At 38.0% G+C, this 19,859-nt stretch overlaps 1 protein-coding gene across 3 annotated transcripts; it reads right to left on the bottom strand.

Moving 5' to 3' along the window:
• Nucleotides 1-1,095: 1,095 nt before the first annotated feature.
• Nucleotides 1,096-19,189, bottom strand: RCOR3 (REST corepressor 3). Of its 3 annotated transcripts, none has more exons than XM_009330174.1 (11): nt 19,117-19,156; nt 17,494-17,546; nt 17,259-17,383; nt 15,464-15,625; nt 15,087-15,211; nt 13,464-13,542; nt 11,118-11,336; nt 9,385-9,462; nt 8,528-8,585; nt 2,943-3,184; nt 1,096-2,512 (listed from the first exon to the last, which is right to left on the bottom strand). In XM_009330174.1, the coding sequence occupies exons 4-11, from the start codon at nt 15,614-15,616 to the stop codon at nt 2,168-2,170; spliced, it is 1,299 nt and encodes a 432-aa protein (XP_009328449.1). In that variant the 5' UTR covers nt 15,617-15,625; nt 17,259-17,383; nt 17,494-17,546; nt 19,117-19,156; the 3' UTR covers nt 1,096-2,167. The 3 variants fall into 3 exon arrangements, with proteins under 3 accessions (XP_009328449.1, XP_009328450.1, XP_009328448.1); XM_009330175.1 differs by having other exon boundaries at nt 17,264-17,383; XM_009330173.1 differs by lacking the exon at nt 17,259-17,383 and having other exon boundaries at nt 19,117-19,189.
• Nucleotides 19,190-19,859: the final 670 nt, after the last annotated feature.

Raw genomic sequence — 19,859 nt, 5'->3', positions numbered from 1 at the left:
GGGAGACGCAATGCTAAAAAAAAAAAAAAAAGAAAAAAAAGAAAAAAGAAATCCTGAAGATGCATCCTATCACCGTTAACAATTAAACTGAGATACTTAGGATGTCAAAATGTACCAGATCGGTTGCGTATCAGTTTTAAAGACTGGAGAGCAGCCAGGTTTGCGTGTAGCTGGTGAGGGGACACTTAAGACTCCCAGAACACAAGTTTCGGTGACCACTAATTCCTCGGTGCTTGCTTTACAACGCTGCTTTTCTTAGACGAGAGGTCACCTGAAGCTCACGTAGTGGCTAAGCATCTACCCTGATGCAAAAGAAAATTCCCAAGAAGGACCTTTTGTACGAGACCTCAGCACACCAGTGAAAGCTGTTCGGAAAGGAAAATCTCTCAGGTTTGGGCTGAAAATATTTTAAAATGAAGAATAAACCATAAAGGTCAACACCTTAACTGCAAGTCAGGCCACAACTATCGAACTTTAATACTAGATTTACAAATGAAATAGGATCTGATGCTATAAGAACTTCCCTTTGCACAAAAAAAAGACCTTAGCCAGCTGCTAAACTGATCGTTAGACCATTCAATTTATCTGTGAAAGAGCCTAGTGAGAGCACATTCCATTGTCAAATAAAGTCTCATTTTAGTCAAGGGCAAATCTAGTTATTAACAGAATGGATTTAAAAGGATTTTCAAACACCGTTTCAGCTATTGGCAAAAATAATTTTCTACAATAGTATGGTAGTCAGCATGAATGTTACTACATAGTCAAGAATGCAATATTTTTCAATAGCTTGATTCAGATCCCACGGTTTCAAACGCTGCTACTCAAATTTGCAGCCTGGTTTACTTGGAGGGTAGAGGCACCTACTTTAAAAAAAACCCAAACAAAACACCCACAAAAACTGACCCCTCCCCCCCAAAACACTGCTGGGCATAAATCAAGGTTTCAGACAAGAACAGTTTAATGAATGCAGTGGAAAGAAAACCTTTCAATCTCCTAAAATTTGGAAACAATAATTAATACCCAAATGCAAATTTTACTTAGTCAATAAAACAAAACAAACACCCCCCCCCCAATAGCCTCAGCCCAGCTAATCAGTTCTGCCAGAAATAGCAGAAATCGGAGATAATCATTTAACAGTAGGACTGGCCTGGCAGCAGGTAACTCTACTGCCACAATATTCTACTACCACCATCAGCCTCTCTACTTCCCTCATGAATTCTAAGGCAAGACGTCAATGATCTAACGTACACAAACTGCAGACAGCCATTCTCAGAGGAATGAAATTCTACTGTACTTAGATTAGAAGAATTAGTGGAATAACAAATTAAATTAATGGTTCTTGCTATATGGTTCCTCTCCTGTCACCCCCCCAGGTGGTGGAAGTTGCTGCCTCTCTCTCCACCCCAGCCCACAAGAGATAACGCAGCAGGGAACTGGACTCCGGTTTTCAGTTAACTTCTATGAGTAGAACACGTGTGAGATTTAGTAAGTTTGGTACAATAGCTCACCGAGTCTTCAGAATACTCTTTCAGCGGAGTATTTAATAAGACAGTACCTTTTTAAACAAGCAAAAGTGTTCTGGGAAAAACATGAAGAGAAGAAACACCTACATTTTACAAGTGCGTGAAATGCTTCTACTGTTACCTAAACAGGGCCAAAAATTCTGAACCTAAGGCCATTATTTTTTTTGCACTAAAAAGTAAAAAAAAAAAAAAGGTAATTTACACACACACACAAAAAACCCAACGCTACATTTAAGTCTCCTACAATATTATCTATTCCTAGATTTGCCAGACTACTTTCCTGTAGTTAGATGCGTGACTACAAAGAACTGTAATAAAATAAATAGAGTAAAAATCAGTTAAACAAAATCTTGGTGTGTTGAACATTTATTCATTTAAGAAGTTAGCTTCCTTCAACAGTTATTCATATAGAGGAGGGCTGTACTGTAGGCATTGTTCTGCTGTACAAGTCTTCGACATAAAAATATTTTTATACAGGTGGTCATTCACGTGGTTCCGTTTCTAGTTATTAGCTTGCTCCTCTGTAAAACTGGTCTGATACCTGTGAAGGCTTGCTCTTTTCTCCCCTTCATTATTTGGAAAAAAAAAAGTACATTGATACAATTTTTCAAATGTAGGAGTTAGCACAATTCTGCTTTATTTCTTCAGTGCAGAGTGGACTGGGATTCTGTCTGAATTCCGATAAGCGAGGGTGGCTGCTGGCCGCTAACCGTGGTTAACACTGGCCTTGGGTTTAGACGAGGAGGCATGGAATTAGCTGGGCGGATGAGCGGTGGGGGAGGCTGATTTAGAGTCGGCCTTGGCTGAATAAATCGCGCCTGCTGTTGAAGTGGCGGAGGCTGACGATGGAGAGCAGGAGCAGCAGGAAGCGCTGGACGAAGTAACGGGGGCGGCTGATTTAAAGTTGCCATGGGAGCGGTAGGTGCCGGAGCAGATGCCTGTGCTGGAGGTGAAGGGCCTAAACACTGAGTGGCCGGAGCGCTTTGTGCCTGCACAAAGGACAAAGACAAGACTGCGTGAACAGCCATCCCAGCCAGAACGCGATGCAGTTGGGCTGCCACTGTCCACTACACAGGAAACAGCATTTAAAAAACAAAACCAAAAAACTGAGAAGTTACTGAAAAGAAATCACCAACCAAAACATTATAGACAGCAGAACTAAAAATATTTATGAAGCAAGAGTCTTCTTTCTAGAACAAGAACTGTATTTTAACAATAAAACAGTAACGTGACCGTCACTATGAAAGGTGCAGTCCTGCTCCCAGCTGGTTAACGACATTGGCTGAAGTTCTATGCAAGCTCATCATCATTCTTTAGAATGCGGTTTGCCACTCCACACCAGTTAACCTTACATTATATCACTAAATAAAATGCTGTTCCTCAACCCATGCTTACTTATTTCTGGTACACAAAACACACCTCATCTTCTTCATCAGTGCTCTTTCCTGATGGCACATTAGAAGTATTTTTTGTGTCCTCCCCTAAAGCAGAAGCATCACCATTAGAAGCCAGGGTTCCTTGTTCCGCTTCCCATTCCTGCAATACCTCCTCTAAGTTAAACCGACGCCTGTAGTTTACAAAGAAGTTCTTCACTTGGCCAACAGTCTTGTTGCCAATTACATCTGCAATAGCTTGAAAATCTTTACCATATTTTCGGACACCTGGAAGGCAAAGTAAATAACATAGCTGTGAAGAATCAGTCAGACACAGCTACGTGTGATGTATTTATAGAGAGAACCTATGGGACCTGCAAACCAAGGACTCGCTAATTAGGAGGACTTCTCAATTAGGAGAAGGCCTCAATTTCCATTAAAACAAAATAATTTTTAATTGCACAGCTATCAACATACAAATCAAGAACTTTATTAAAAGGTCATTACCCACTCTTCTTAAAGAACCTGGCTTACTCACCAAGCCACCCAACCTAAAACCAGAGAGATCTGGCCTCTGACGAATGACATAAATCCTTCGGTGTGCTTGCAGTAAGGGCAGAAGCCCCACAAGTTCAAGATGGGAGAGGGAGGGTGACCGAGCATGTGTGTATAGCTGTAAACAGGGTGTAACACTAGAAATGTCGAGTGACAAAGGTGGACAGCTTCTGTGGGTTCCCTCCGTGCCAGCTGCACGCAGATGTTTCTCTGCCCACAACCTGTGCAGCAGGAGTGGTAGAGGGCAGTACCTCCCGGACCAAGCACAGGGCAGAACAGGGAGGCACAGTTCCGTAAGTCACGATATACTGCTCATTCCTCCACTTGTGACATGCTCTACTAAAGCTACGAAAAGCAACCGGCAAGCATTCACCTAGGAAAGTCTTTTTAAAGCTTTCATTCACCATTCGACCTGGGTAGAAGAATCTGGGGTTTTGGGACAACCATCTCGGGGAAGGGAAGTAAATACAAGCTATTGGTGTCTGTTTATAAGACAGCCCAGCACGAGCCTCCGGGATCAAATCCTCCAGCAAGAAGCAGCATGACAGAAGATCTTTGCACTGTTCTTTTCATTCATTTTCATATTGACATCAGTAGGTCACTTTTGTTTACAAGAACTTCACAAGAAAATGCTGCTGGTCCTTTCAAAAAATCCCAACGTGTGCTTTTTAAAGTTCTAAAACTACATTTGCATATTACACAAAAAACCCCTTGAGTACAGCATTCCGTAGTTTTTAACCTAAAATTGGAATTATAATCTAAAGTTTATTGATTTTCTCTCAGTTGTATTTTGGGTATGTGTCTAGTTCTTCCTCTCTCCTGCTTAAGAAAAATCCTCAAACTCTCCAGCATCCTAGAACACAGCTTTTAGCTGCATAAAGTGTATCTTTAATCACAAGTGTCCAAAAGTTTGGAGACTAGAAGAAATAAAACAGAGTTTTATTCCAGACTCAGTAAACAGAAGACTCATTTTTTGCTCTCAGCTCTGCATGAGCGAATTACAATTTGACTCCTTCTGCGAAGCTCCTGATAACTAAACCCATTTGGGACATATTACAGTGCTTAGAGGACAGGCACTCTGTCTCATTACAGGAAGGGAAATTTATTTCTGATTCCATGCCTCACTTCAGAAAAAGAAGCAAAGGATTCAGAAAGCGAGAGTTGTTTCAAATCTGAAAGCTATGTTCCTTTTCAACTTAGTTGTGAAGAGCATGACCTTCAGCTTGTTCTGCTCTTTACTTTCTTTGTTAATAGACACTTCTGATGTGGTAATGTACACTCACTGCAATTTAAGAGAGAAGTTCAGCTCTAGGATAGTAACAATTTCTGTAGCTGAACCTGATGTTTCAACTGTCAAGAGCCCAGCTACATCATTTAAGATCTTTTCTGGGGCATACAAAAGAATCCAACCATCCTGACTGCAAGAACCTTGGAAAGAAAACAAAGGGACCTAGCAGAGCCACGTGGGAGGGCATGTATCTAGACAAAGCAAAGACAGGGATCTGGCTCTGCGCTTTATCAGCTGTACAAGGTATCAGCTATACTCCTTAAAAGCTGTGTGCGCCCACAGAGCACTCCCTCCAGTCTTTTAATATTCTTTGATTGCCCTACCATTACTACACTTACTAATTTATAATGATCATTAAATGTCCACTGCAACATATCTAACGTCCTGTACAATTCATCAAGTGAGCAAAGTGCCCAGCAGAACAAAGCGCTTTTTTGTTTGAAACCTAGTTCAGGCTTTTAGTGATTTCAACCTTTTCTGTTACTATGCTGTCTATACTTCTTCCTTCCCCTTAATCTGCAAAACGACTGAGCCTATTGGCTAACTTCAACTAAAGTTGTCAAAAATAAGGTCTTAAAGCCTATTTCCAAGCAAACAGTTTGAAAAGTGTTATCTTGCCTTCACTGAGAGCCCAACTATAAGAAATATCTAAAGAAAATACAATTTCTTTACTTTAGCTACACACAGCACTACTCATTTTGGATTCTTTTCAGAGTGTTATTTAGTACTGGTCTAGTGTCACCACAAAGACTTCTACGCAATGAGGTAGTAGAACCCTTTTAAGCTGCATCAGAAACAGAGGAAGTTCAACACATGTTTATCCAAATAATTTCTAAAGCGTTTAATCTGTTATTCAAGAAGAATAATTTTATTACATTGCTGAAAGTGAAGCTCAAAAGATGACTGCATAGCCTCACTTCACACATATGAATGTCTTTCTCCCGGCTCATTTGAAAGTAGCCCCGATCATGGGAATGCTTCAACCTCTTGAAAACTTCACCCAGTTGCAAAGGTTCACTTGAACATGCGCGTGCTCGCTATTACAGTGTTTCATCTTGAACATCTAACTCAAGAGAAACTGGTAACTCCAAGTTCAATGCTGCCTAGGCTGCTTAATGCTGTGCAGCACAGTGAACCCTGACAGGCACACGAAACATTAGCCTGGGTCCAAAGCAGTATAATACAGCACCACAATGAGGCAGAAGTAGTTAATGGCAACCTCCAGGTTATGAGAGCTGCAGTTTCACTGTGATGGGATTACAGTGCTCCTGGCAACTACCTTACATAGGGTCGGATCCTGGTTGTCCCAACTGTTTTCCACTGCAATGCTATGAAAGTCATGCACTGCTTTTCAATTCAAATTTTGTTGTTTTGAACAAGTCTTCTAACATTTCTGCAATCGCAATTTTCATGGGGCTGAGATCTTAGTTTGAAAAGATGATTGTGCTCATACATTTCTATACATAAACAAAGTTTGTAACTTAAGAACACCTCAAGTGATGAACTGGCCCGTTACATTCAACAGCTATTCAGACAATGTTGAACAGTAACCTGATAAATTATACTGCAAAAGACCAGCTCAGAGATCTTAAGTCTGAGTCCACAACCCCACTGCAGGCAGCCACACTGCTTTTAAGATTACATACTCAGTTCTATTTTTAGGTGGTTTTTTCATTACCTCCTCTTTAGTTACTGCCAATCTCTCGAGATTAGCCCACAGATGACAAGTTTTTTTCATCTTTAGGAAAAACAGTACCAAAATTATATTACTGCAGATTATTTTTATGATTTCCATGGTAGGATTTAATGTCCAAATTCAAGTGAACAAATCATAGAAGTGCCACCTACCTGCTTAATGCTTATGATTTCTGTAAAATTATTAAAAGCACATGCCAAAACGTATCAATACATTTGATGAAATAAATCTATTTTAAATGTACAAACTAAATGTCCCCACGCTCAAGTCAACGTCCAAGTTCAAGCCTAACACGCACTGTGGCAGCTTTTAGTACAGCAACCATGGCTACTTTCTTTTAAAAACAGAGTCAGGGAAAAGACGGCGTGGCTCCTTCATGCATAAGTCTACTAGCTCGAGCAGTTATTTTGAAGCAAGAGATCAGGGTCCTTAGCCTGAGGGATGCGAGGTTAATACCTACAGCAGTCTCATTCCAGGAGGAAGACTCTACTACCGGGCAGTAGGTAAGGGAGGGATAATAAGACTACTTTGTCCCTGGCATTAAGGTGCTCTCTCATCTCCACTTTATACAGTGGCAAAGGAAGGGGACTAAAAAGGAAACGATACGTATAAGCAGCACATGTAAATTCAATGAAAACAGGTTTCTTCCCGAAGGCCTGATTCCTCACCCCACCCTTAAGTATTGAGGCTGACTACCTTTATAAAACACAAAGTATTCCCTAGAGAAGAGACCAGAAGACTAGAACTCCTCTCCAGGGAGTCATCACCAACCCTCATTCTTTTGCCCATGCTCCAGTTTTATTATTTACCTTGTCAGTCACACAGTGCCATAGCTTAACAAAAGCTCAATGCACACCCATCGCTTCCCAAACTGATGCTTAGTGAGAGCTGCCATAACTAAACCATGAAAACGCAAGATGGTTTGAATCCTTTCATGCTAAGGCAGGCACAATGTACCTGGATTTTCCCCACTTCTCCAGCAAGCATTCTACTTGCTAGACTATCACATTAAAGATAGGCATCTCCTTCAGTTGCATTTGGGAACAAAACTTAAAAAGTGAGCTTGCTAGCAATACTGAGAGGATGAACTTAGGACAGAAAATGGTTTGGAGATGCAAATCCCAGTCTGAAGCATTTAAGTTGAGAGGCATGACTTCAGACACACCATGCTCTTCAGCATTTCCATTCACACTTCGAAATAAACCTAACTTGAGGTTCAGTTATCCGGCTAATAACTACCAGGTATGGCACACTTGACAACTTTACACCGATATCCTGACCCAACTGAAGTTTTTATACTAAAATTCAGTCTTTCATTTTAAAGGAGGTGAAGAATACAGAGAAATAGAGCAGATGTGTATAACTGAACTGATTATATTATCTTAAAAAAGATGATCCACAGAAGTGAGTCAATATATAGTGACTTCGAGACAGCATTAAGCTCTCCAGGTATTTCCCTTGCATGTTCCTTGATTAGGCAGTGCATGCTGAAGCAAGACGAGAGTCAGTTTTCCTTCATATAAATGAAATAACTGCACATTAGCTGTGTCAATAGCCTACTAGAAAGCGTTGGTTTTTCTCCAATAAGACTTTAGTCAAGTATCCGTATCCAGCTTCAGACTCTTAAAAGGCCTCCACTGGGTAGATATCTGCTCTCTTATCATGAACAGATAAAACTAACTGTAAAGCAGTTTTACTTCTGCATTTTCCTACTTTAAGAATACGGAGAGATGTCTTAGTAAGTGTTTGCTTCAAATTTTATTACTTCAACTATTACCTCAGTCTTCCACTTTAGAGAAATTCATGTAAGGTGATTTAGAAGATGATTGAAGGGACTCGTTGGTACTACTACAATTGTTAAACCCAGCTTAGCTTTTCTATTCGAGATTTAATATGGGTAACTGAAAGACTAGTGTCATGTTGCTTGAATGAATGCCCTAAATATTCTCACTAGTTTTGCTGTTTTCCCAGTGACTTTCTTGTAAGACCAGATAAAGTTTAGCTTTTCATTAGAGGGAAATACAAACGTAAGCCTGAGTACCTCTTCAAATCCTTTGCATCAGATTTCAAGTCGCTACTACTATTAACATACCTTGTACTGCAAGAAGCTGCTCTTCTGTGGTCCAACGGGCATTGATTTTCTGATTAGACTATTAAAATTAGAAAAATGGCACAAAGATCATTAAAATGTTTCAACAGCTGCAAAATATCTGAGCATCAGAATGTGTTTTACTTGCACTACATTTTGTAACATAGGTAAAAATCTCTTGCTTATAAGTCATAAATTTATAGTTTAAGATTGCTTTCATGAACAGGAAGTAGCATTTAAGGATTTGAGCTCAGAACTACACCAATGGTTTTTCCTCTGTTTTATTGCAGTTCTTAATATCAGCTATATCATAACTTATGCACAAGCTAATGATCTTTATGCAGACAGAATTTGAATTTATAGTTACATTTCTCTAAACTATTAGGACTTGGTGTCTGGAGTGTTTTGCATTCACGTTATGTTTCATATCCAAGCCTTGAAAACAAGCAAAAAGAGAACTTCAGTAGTAATAAATCGTCGGCATTGGGCATACTTCAGATGCCCAAATGCATATATAGTCATGTTTTCACACAGAACATAGAATTACTGCTTGTAATCTACATTAACTACTTTTAACCAGAAAAAAAACATTTATCAGGGCTCAATTTCAGCTCCCTATTGTCATGGACAGACATGACATTTCAGTTTCTTCTGCTTCTTTATTTAGCCAGTTGCCATAAAAAAAGCCTACCACTAATTTCTTGTAAAGAAGCCAGACAGACTCACCCCTGCATGTAATTCAATGGATCCTGTTTAAGGGGCGCTGAAATGCAAACACTATGCTGCAGCAAAACACATTTCTGTAGTTTCCCACTAATGTAAGTGCAAGGCCACAAGTTCTAATATTTATTCTGATTTACCTCAGGAGGTTTGAATTCTTCAATCCCGCCTTCCATTTTCTGTTTAAGTGCACTGTTTACTTGCTTAGCATTTTGAACCTTGGTCAAAAACAACAAAGTTAATCAGCTCCACAAAGAAAGTTGGTCACTTTACACATATATCTTCACTAGGATTGCCACAAGTGTACCTCCTAAGTTAGAAAGAGAAATATTATGGTTTAAGGCTTCACTACTTTTAACTGTTTAAAAAAAAAAAAATACAGCAGTTTACTACGGAGAGAAAAACGTTTAATCAGTCTTTCAAAAGAACAGTTTGTCTGCAGGAATATTAAAAGTAGGACATAATAAGCAAGTTTTGATAGTGATGCATATGTTCTTGAAGAACGCAGAATATTCTAGACACAAAACTTGGTTCTTAGAAATCTAAGTGAGATGTACTGTATACATTAACTTCTTCCTTCTCCAAAAAGCACTTTGGGGGGGGTGGGGGGTGGGAGATTTATGAGATGTTTCCAGTTAGTTCCTTCTGACAGACTGCTTTTTATTGACCTTAGATCATCATGATTTCCTTTAAGGGCGATTCTTGAAATGATTTAAGCTATTTAAATAAAATATCTTAGTCTATAAAAAGGAAAGAGCTTCCAAATCGTACATATACATATCTATTAACCATTTAAACCTGACAGTGATGCACATAAGGTAACATAGGTAAGAAAATAGTTTTGCATACTATGGTGCACAGCTATTACAAGTGTTCTTTAAGTATGGACACAAAAGCAGACAACTCAGTGGGAGATTCCAAAGGCTGCATCTCTGAGATCACTGCAAGAAAAAAAGAGAAACACAACCTCAAGGCTGTAACTCACCTACGCTTAGGCTAAAGAGTGAAACCCACCTATGCTATTTAGCCCCAGAGTCCTGCTGTGACAGAAAGAAGCATATTTCTCCTGTAAAAGAATACAAGGGAGCAAAAACCCCATGAAACCCATTATTCACTCCATGATTTTGGAACATGGCAGCTCTTAGCCGTCTATAAGGAGGCAGAAATTCCAGGAGATAAGCCTTGACTTTGTAGCCCCATCGCTCCTAGAAAGCAAGCATGCACATACTGCTGTACCCTTAGAAGCTGAATAGGTTCCTTGTTTCAACTTTAAGTGCCAAAAGTTAACTCCTTCATGCAAAGGATGCAGGCAATTGTTGTCTTAAAGGTGGAGACTACAAAGCTTTTCTAAATTTAGTAAGAAGTAGAAAGCTCATCAATTCAAATAGAGAAGTAACGAGGCCCATGACTTCCTTCCCCCCATACTTCCATGGTATGTGGGGAAGGACATCCAGAAAAACAGCTACAATTTTAAGGATAACAAATGTAACTTCCACTGCTTCATTGCTCTTATTCTCACTTGTCACACAAATACTTTTAACAAAGTTAAAAAGAAAATCAAATCAAACGTGACTTTGGTTTTCTCCTGTCCCTAGATCTGTAACATTGTTTTCATGCCATACTCTCCCCCCCCCCTTTTTTTTTTAAAGGAAGTCATCTTGTTTCGTATTATCCACAAGAGCAGATGAACATAAAAAACAAAACTGAAGAATAGCTAGTCGGCTAGTGTCCAGCACTTCTGGTGATAACTGTGGAACAAATTTAGGAAGACTCACATTAAAGAAGTTTCAGAATCTTCATAGATAATCTTCAAAATCATTACAATCAGAACAATCTGAGATGAAAACAAAACAAGTCCAATAACCCATGGTACCTGTCGCTTTAATGAGATTAGTTCCATATCCAGCTGTCTAAGAATTGTGTTGGCTGCATTGGGACTACAGGAAACAGCTATCACATCTTCCTGGGTCAGGTACATGCCTTTTGGTGGACGGCATTTGGAACGCTGAGAATGGTGGCGATGCTGCAAGCTCTGATATTCTCTTCTACCCAGACCTATTTTGCTGGTCTGAACAGGCTGCTCATTATTGCCCTTTAATTTACAAGAAATAAATCATTAAAGAATAACAGTATCTTACATACAACTTTAATAAAGTATCACATAGCATTGTAATGCCCTATTTATGACCAAGAAAACTTAAGCTAACATCCTCCTCTGCATGTAGTAACCAAACTAAGTCTTGCAGATGAGCTGATGGAGCATACCAGTCATTTGCTGGATAAACCTGCATTAGTCTTAGAAAGGCCAGTTTTCAAAACTACTTTTTTTTTTTTTTAAACATGGCTGAAAATACAATACATGGTATAGAAATCACAGTCTGAATATTATAAAAGAGGGCAAAAATCAAGAACCTCTTATGTAAGCAGAAGGTAAAGAATATATATATACACATATAAAAATAAAACATGTTTAAACCAAGTCATCAGTTTATTTCTAGCCAGATATGAAGAGTTCAGGTGAAGATCAGGGGAGAAGAATGAGCAAAAGTCAACCAGGATGGGCAAGAATGCAAGATGACACTTTTCCCTGCTGCAAGCACTCTAACTCAGAAAGCGATAGTGCTGTTTGCTTTGGGAGGGGATTTGAGATCTAGAAGAGAGAGGATGGATTTACTTTTGCAGTCATTATAAAAATCCATGTAATTTAGCAAACTTAAGCCTTTGTTGTTTGCTTTTTTGAAGTGGAAGGGGATAGCAAAGAGGAGATGCAATCTTTGTAACTGCTGTTTTGATATGTTTGGACATCTAAAAATTTCAGCTTTGTCTTCAATGGGCATTGCTGCACAACAGCTAGTCTGCACATACGTGACTCCCATAGAGCAACCAGGTAGGTTCCTTACAGACCAGGAGGAGAGAAGCAAAACCAGCTTTCCCTGCAAGGATTTTCCAATTCAAAGCAATGCTAAGTACCAGAACAGAGACGGGATTCAGGCTTTTTGCTACTTCAAGCAGCTCCCTACTGCTCCTCTCTGCTGGCATCTATGCAGCTTAAGAGGAGGTGGTCATCTGATCACAGTGAAGAGAAAACAAATTGCAGCAGCCATTATTATTATGTTCTGTAGCATTAGTACAGATCAGCAAACAGTATTTTGCTCTACTGTGCTTGACCTTCTGCCACATCCTCTTCCCGGCTAATGTAACACCTTAATCCAGTCCACAGACTTCATAGAGGCAATCTTAAAAGCACTTAAGATATTTGCTTTTCCTTGGAAAGTTGATATAGAGCCTTACATCTTTGAAATCTAAAAATCCCAAGGTTAAGTTTACTTCTGGCCCATTTATACTATTTGTTTTCTGGTTCTGCATTGCTCTTTCAGTATGAAATTGCAGTTCCTGTCTGTTCAGTCCGGATTTAAAGTGAAAATATTCTCTCAAGCTTTTGACTTGCCAAGCTAGAGTGTTTGGTTCATTTTAGTTTTCTCTGGTAGCAGAAAGTTTCCATTGCTCTGCGCGTTCAAGTAGCCTACTCAGTCTATATCTTGCTTAGGAAGTGGAAGCATGCAAATCCTACCAGAAATATTAGATCACAAGATTATCTTACGTAGATCCAAATAGCTCATCAGAAACTGCAAACCTATTTGTCCTGTTCCTAGAAGTCTATGAACACACTACTTTCATTCTGGACTGTGTATAGTGATTCAAACAATAACTAAGGAAAGTAAATTGAACAAAATAGCCCTTATCTAGAAGTGGCTTAGACAGCAACTCAAATCAACAGATTGCAAGAACATTGTTACAACAGCAGAATAAAAAGTAAAAATGTTCGTTATTAGACCTTGTGCCATTTCAAGTTCTAAAATGCAAAGAAAACATTTAGTTTCCAACAATTCACAACCAGTAAAACTGTAAACATATTAACAAGACAGAGGTAGGGGGAATGTTGTTTTACCAGGTAGCGATAGCATATATCTCTTATAAAACTTGAAGATCTCTGAGGAGATAGTGAAGGTAATGAGAGATGTATTTATGTCCCCAGAATGGCAACAATAATACAATAACATTTTGTTTCAATCAGAAGTTGTCAAGACTTTGATCATCTAAAAACCCTGTGAATTCAGCAGGCTGCGAGCTAAACCTCCTTACTGTAAGTCATATTCTTCACAGTAACACATTCACAGAAAACAAACAAACTGACATTCACCATTAAGCTATCTGTTACCTCCTTTTTGGCTTCTTTTTTGGGATCGTAATCACTATCATTTCCATCCATTGGATGAGCTTCTTCTACGTCATCATCACTGAGGACAGATGATAAGAAGCTGGTCATTTCGTCTATTCTTTAACCCCAAATATAAATATGTATCAGGATAAGACAGAACTATCTACTCTAAAATATCTACTCTAAGTATATGGCATCTCAGTTATTTGTAGTTTTCAAAAGAGAGCTGTTACAAACATATTCCCTTTATTAAATTCTAATAATTATTATGATAAACAAGCAATCCTAAACTCTACTTTCAGAATTACTTTAAGCAGTGCTGGTACTGCTGCCCAAAAAATTTGGTGTCATCTTTCTTCAATTCAACCACTTGTGCCGGCATGAACACTTACACGGTCAACTATACCAAGGCTAGAAATAACCTTTCATTTGCCACATTAGTTTTAATAGATCAGTTCTCAAACCACTGCACCAGGTGTATGAATAAACCCTTGCTGAAGTCTGTGGGGAGCAAAGGGGGACAGTATAAGATGGGAAAACACAGGACTGCTTTTTCACCAAAGTGCTCAAGATCTAGCAATTTGTGGGGAGGAGGAATGAAATCTGCTGAATTAAATCAAAGAGAAAAGGTTGAAAAGATAACAGTTAGTTTAGTCGAGTCCAATCCAGTCATTCACACGACAATTTCTTAATAAATGAATGTAAAAAAAACGAAAAAAATTTCTAGTTATTACCAAAAAAACCCCAAAACCCAAATGCTGTATTAGAAGCAAATTTATTTTCTTCTGTAATTTTTCAGCCATAGGGTCACTAAGTAAGCATATGAATTTTAGATTTCAGGAGTTCTTTTCAATAACATATCGTTAAATAGACCCTTTTGCTCTAGCTAGGAAACTTTCTGTAGATGTAAAATCATACTTTCCAACATAAACATGATTATGTTACTTATACATTCAACATATTAAATCACTTTTAAAAAAGTGCAAGTTAATATTCAAGTATACTAAGTGCAATATAATTTTAATTTCACAGTAACTAGGGGAAATGTCATTCCCTTCTATCCAAGACAATTTAAAGCTATTTTGAGCTCTACTTCTCTTTGACTGATAGCAGCTCTAAGTCTCCTAAAATAAGATTTATATTTAAAGTTTTGTTATAAAACAGTACTTGGGCATTCTAATTGCTACAGCTTTTTACAGTGGTTGATCTTTCAGTTTAAATTCTATTCTAGTTCAAAAAAACCCAAACCAAAAAAACCCCCACCACCCAGAAAACCCCCACATCCACAAAAACACTCTCCTCCCCACACAGTAATATAGGGTTAGACTTCTCAAATAAAGCATTATTTCTAAACCACATCACCAGACTTCAGCTTTTTTTAAACCCTTGTTTATAGTTATCCATTAAAGCACTCAAGCGTGTTATTACAACTCACACCGACTGGAGTGATATGGTTCTTAAAGCACAGGTACCAAACCCCTTGCTAAAAGCAGAGACATCACCACAGATGCTCAAATCTAAAAACACAGTTCACACTGAAACATAATGGCTGGAAATTACTCTGACATCTCTACCTAGAAAGACTTCAGTCTCTGGTTAGCTACTTAAGAATATAAAGCTTACCTGTCACCTTGATTATTTCTATTAGCTAGTTTTCGAGCCTGCCGATCCATCAAACTTGTCCTAGAGCGCGTTTTTTTCCAAGAATAGTAATATTTCACAAGGCTTGCAATAGTCTTGTCTGGAAGCTAGAAGAATTCATTAACATATTAATACTTTTTAAAACTAAAATTCCACCCAAGATTATAATTCTGCTCTATTTACAACCACTTTTACCTAAATATCTTAAATGCATGGATAAGATAGAAAGGAGGGATGTATTTCATATACATTTTTAAAAAGGGGGGAGGGGGGCAAAGTCTTTTTTTATCAGAGTGAAAAAGCTATAGGTCCAAGACACGTGATGAAATTAACTGCTTCTGATTAAAATATTACTTTACCATTTGCTGGATCCTGTGAAAGCTCTTTCCATGGAAGCTAAATGCTTGTTCAAATAGGACTTTATCTTCAACTGTCCATTCATCAGGGAAAGGAGTGAAGTTAGGGAGATCCGCGAGGGACTTCTCAATATTGTGTTTATGCCAAAACAACATGCCGAGAGCCTTTGAAAAGAAATAGTCCCTTTTTGGATTTAGTGAAATTTCTAAAATGTTGAGACAAGCTAAATAAAACCCTGCAATTTATTTATTTAAAATAAAATTTGACTATCAGAACCCCTTCTCAAAATGTATTTACAATTTTATTGGCTATGTCCTATAGGTTACAAAATTCTCTTTGGAGACAATATGAAGAGTGGGCACATCTATACTTTACTAAAGCTATGAAAGCTAGACAAGGTTGGCATGGCAGCAGTAATTCTGAAGTAGCATGAACTAGGCTGATAGGCTCAAATATGACCTGCTTTCTTTCTTTACGAGCATGTATCACCTATAACAGTTCCTTATAGGTCTTCAGGCCTTTATTACCAGCCCACTCAAAAAAGAAAATAAAAATACTTTTCAGCAGCCAGAGGATCATCCAAAATGCAAGTCTGAAAGTTCAAAGTGAGAGTGGTCTTTCTACAACTCTCCAATCCACAAATAACAGCACGGCCACTTCCATGTCATGTGCACCTAATAAGAATTGAAATTCAAATATATTTTCTTACATAATTTCATTTCTCGATATTCTTAAAGAATTTTATGCTGATTAGACTTTCTGCCAGAGAGTCAATGACAGATTTGATGCCAAGTCTGGCATGGGAATTGGGAAATGTAATCCACTCAGTTTCAACCATACAGTGCAGACATGATCACCAGTTGTTCGTCAGCTCTCCAAACCCCTGATTTCACATCTTCTAATATCCTGGACATAGCAAACCTCTTTTCTTGTTGAAATGGCAAGTGACAAGCGCCTCTTGCAAAGATAATTTCTATTCCACTGTGAACAGTCTACAAATATTTTGTACCAGAAATTGTTTTGAAAATTAGCCTTTTTTGTAGACTTATTTTCATAGAATCATCACAGAATAGTTTGGGTTGGAAGGGACCTCTAAAGGTCATCTAGTCCAACCCCCCTGCCATGGGCAGGGACATCTTCAACTAGATCAGGTTGCTCAGAGCCCCGTCCAACCTGAAATTGCATCCATTTTGAGATCCCTCAGTTCCCTCTCTCCCCTTACAAAAGCCAAGCCATAAACAAACATCACTAAACTGCAGGTATTCTGGACATCGTAACACTGGCAGCCTCTTTTTCAGAAAGCAGTTGACTAGCAAGTCTTTGCTATTATGAGTTTCCATCCTCCAAAACTTGATCACACGACTTGTTTCCACTCGTACACCAAGTATTTTTTTGCAATAGGTAATCTCACTTCTACATAAAATTGGTTAATTTATGAAGAAAATTGCAAGAGAACTAAGTGCAGACCAGCAAAGTTTTATCCTGTACTTTTTACAGGATGGTGATTGAAGGTTATTAAAAAAAGTGAACTTGTTTTTTACTCTCAAACCTAGAATTTGATTCAGTTTTCCTTCCTCTGAAGAAACACTCACTTAAAATTGGTTTGCCTCTTTTTTTTTTTTTAAATATGCAAGAAACCTTTCCAGTGCTGTCCCTATGGCAATTAATGGTTCAAAATTGTACCATATTTTAATTCTAATATTAAACATTAAATTTGTAGGCTGCTTTCCTAAGAAATTCTTTAGCTAAATATACACACACAATTGCATGACATGCCCAGTGTATCAAGAAACATACCAAACCTTTCAAAAGTGCACATTACAAGCTGAGCATGTCATGAAAACAAAGAGCTCAATCTTTTGCAGAGAATCCAGACCACAACTGTATGCAGATCCATTTAACTGCAGTGTTTGCTGCCGTGCCTGAAGAGAAACAGCGTTAATTAATGGTAACCAAGGGAAAAAAGAGTTCTGTTATACTTTTATATAAAAAAAAATCCTTTAAAGGAGCACTCTCATTTCATAGCACTTACCTGTTCCACATTGTATCCATGTTTTTCCTTTGCTATTGCTATATATTCATCCACTGTAACAAAGCAATGTCAGAATTATTCTTTAGTACTTTTAGTTCTGCTATAAGGTGACACAGAATTAGCCATCTAACATGGGAAAACAGTCCTCCCATGCTTTAATACACTGCATAGGCCCAGGTTCCCCAAAACGTTAAATATATTCATAGCTTCATTAATAATAAATAAACCCACTGTCTTTAATCCAACATTTAATTTTATAAATTTTTTATACAAGCTAATTCTCAGTGAAAAAGATGCTTTCTATCACATTTTTACTACAACAAAGCCACAGAGGGTCATCATTTATTTATTTAAATCAGAGACTAGCTGGTTATTGAAAGGCTATATCTCTGTCTTCTTGGAACCCACTCCTAAGAACACAGACACACTGGGTGCGTGTGCAGACACCTGGGTTAGTTTTAAATTGACTGTTTGTATTCCCAAACATGTTAAAAATTAATGTAAAAAGATGCTAGATCGATGATTATGCATATCCTCGATATTAAAATAGTTTTCACTGACCAACATTAATTTTAACCATGGCATGAACTCGGTTTTCAATAGAGAATATGAAAATTCAATAATTAGGTCATCAAATTCACCAATAACATATTTTTTAAATCATATTTGGCCATACTAGTGCCATCTTTGAGTTGAACACTTTCCATCATTCGCAATTAAGTCCTGCTAGTTTTGATCTTCAATGGGTATTTTTTTTATTTTTAAAGAAACAAACTCTTCCCATTCACCTTCTACAGTTCACAATTAAGTGGCAACTAAATGTAGTTGAAAGGAAGCATGATTGACAAAAGGAAATAATTATATCCTCATTATTCAAATGGAACAGAGACGTCCTTGCCATGAACTGTTGCAGCAAAGAATTAATTGTACTTTAAAGGAATGAAGAAAGTGTTTAATAATCATAGTTGTACAGTATTTCATTTCTAACCGTTCTGCAGTAGTAGAAGGTACGTTCCCTCAAATGTAGGGGGACGCAAACCTCTAACTACTGGTAATAGATAGAAACTGTCCTGAGGACCAGGTTCTCATGACTGCACCCTCAAAGTTTACTCCCCTATATTATATATGGGAAATTCGAGCACAGGAGGCAGGTTTAAACTAGACTAAACAGATAATTGATCACATTTAGTCAGATGAGTCTGTATTTCAGGTCACTTTTGAAGGGAGAAAATGCTCAGTTTTTCCTGAGCATTCCCCTTGAACTGGGCCTCAACACATCTTTTCTGAATTTATCTACTGCAACTCCTCCTCCTAGAAATTTAGAGTAGCAAGTTCCTCATGCTTAGATGTTTTATTCTTTTATTAATAACTAAAGGTTTCACAGACACTGATGATGATACAACACAGGCAGCGTGATTTGAAACAAAGACTTAACTACAGAATAAGAGAAGGTGATCTTTCCTTTCCCTAGAGTTCTCTAAATAAAAAAAAAAAGAGAAGCTTTGTGTTTAATTTACTAATTTGCAATTTCACTGTGTGTAAAACAAAGAGCAAACAGGCACACCAGAAACAATTACTTAATTATACTTAAGCATCCAAATTCCTAAGTAGGGAAGGACTTACACTTGGCATCTGGAATATTATGATATGGAGACCATACAAGCATCCCTCCATTATCTTTATCAGTATATTTTGTGGCACCTGTAAGAAAACAAGTAAGTCTTAGTATTTATAAATATGATCTAGAGAACAACTATTCATGGGACAGTAAGTAAAAGTCAACCATATTAAGCAGTCCAGCCCAACTACTAAGGGGAGGGAAAAAATCATTAATTCCACATTATTTCCTTAAGACATCGAATGGCTGAATATGAACACTACTCTTATGAGGTTCAATCATAACTGGATGTCAGGATCCTGGTTACCACAATTGGAGCATTAAAGCGCATTGCTAAAGTTGGCATGGATGCAAAATTTAGAGGTACTTGTGTTGGAACAGTCCTCCAGAAGTTATGACTGTCTATTAGTACTCTAACATTTATCATTACCATAGGAGCATCAGGATCTACTGTGTGAAGTTAGGCTTCCTTAAAACAAACAAAAAATGAGATAGGGGGTAGAATACAGTCACCATCCCTGATCCTTTCAACAAGGAACTACACTAACAACTATGCCAGAAACAATTCTGTTCCTCTCTCTCTCTCTAGTTTTGAGTTGCATAGCCATGTAATTTTGATATTCATAGCCAACCAAATCGTGTAGCTGTAGAAAGTAGTTAGGTCTAAAAGTCATCCTTTTTTGTTTGGTTGCTTTTTGGGGGCGTTGTTTTATTGGGGGGGTTCTTTGTTTCTTTCTTTGTGCTTCAA

Source organism: Pygoscelis adeliae, unplaced genomic scaffold (genome assembly GCF_000699105.1).
Source record: "Pygoscelis adeliae isolate BGI_AS28 unplaced genomic scaffold, ASM69910v1 Scaffold308, whole genome shotgun sequence".
In the NCBI taxonomy this organism is placed as follows: Eukaryota; Metazoa; Chordata; class Aves; order Sphenisciformes; family Spheniscidae; genus Pygoscelis; species Pygoscelis adeliae.
The sequence above is the reverse complement of the archived record's forward strand: the minus strand, read 5'-3'. Positions and strand labels throughout refer to the sequence as shown.

What these genes read in the sequence shown, in the direction of transcription:
- RCOR3 (XM_009330173.1), bottom strand. Translation starts at nt 19,159, where the DNA reads ATGCTTGTATGGTCTCCATATCATAATATTCCAGATGCCAAGT. An exon ending in AAAAAGAAGCCAAAAAGGAG is followed by an intron (nt 11,337 to 13,463) that starts GTAACAGATAGC and finishes TGTAAATTAAAG; the next exon opens with GGCAATAATGAGCAGCCTGT. An exon ending in AAGAATTCAAACCTCCTGAG is followed by an intron (nt 8,586 to 9,384) that starts GTAAATCAGAAT and finishes TAATTTTAATAG; the next exon opens with TCTAATCAGAAAATCAATGC.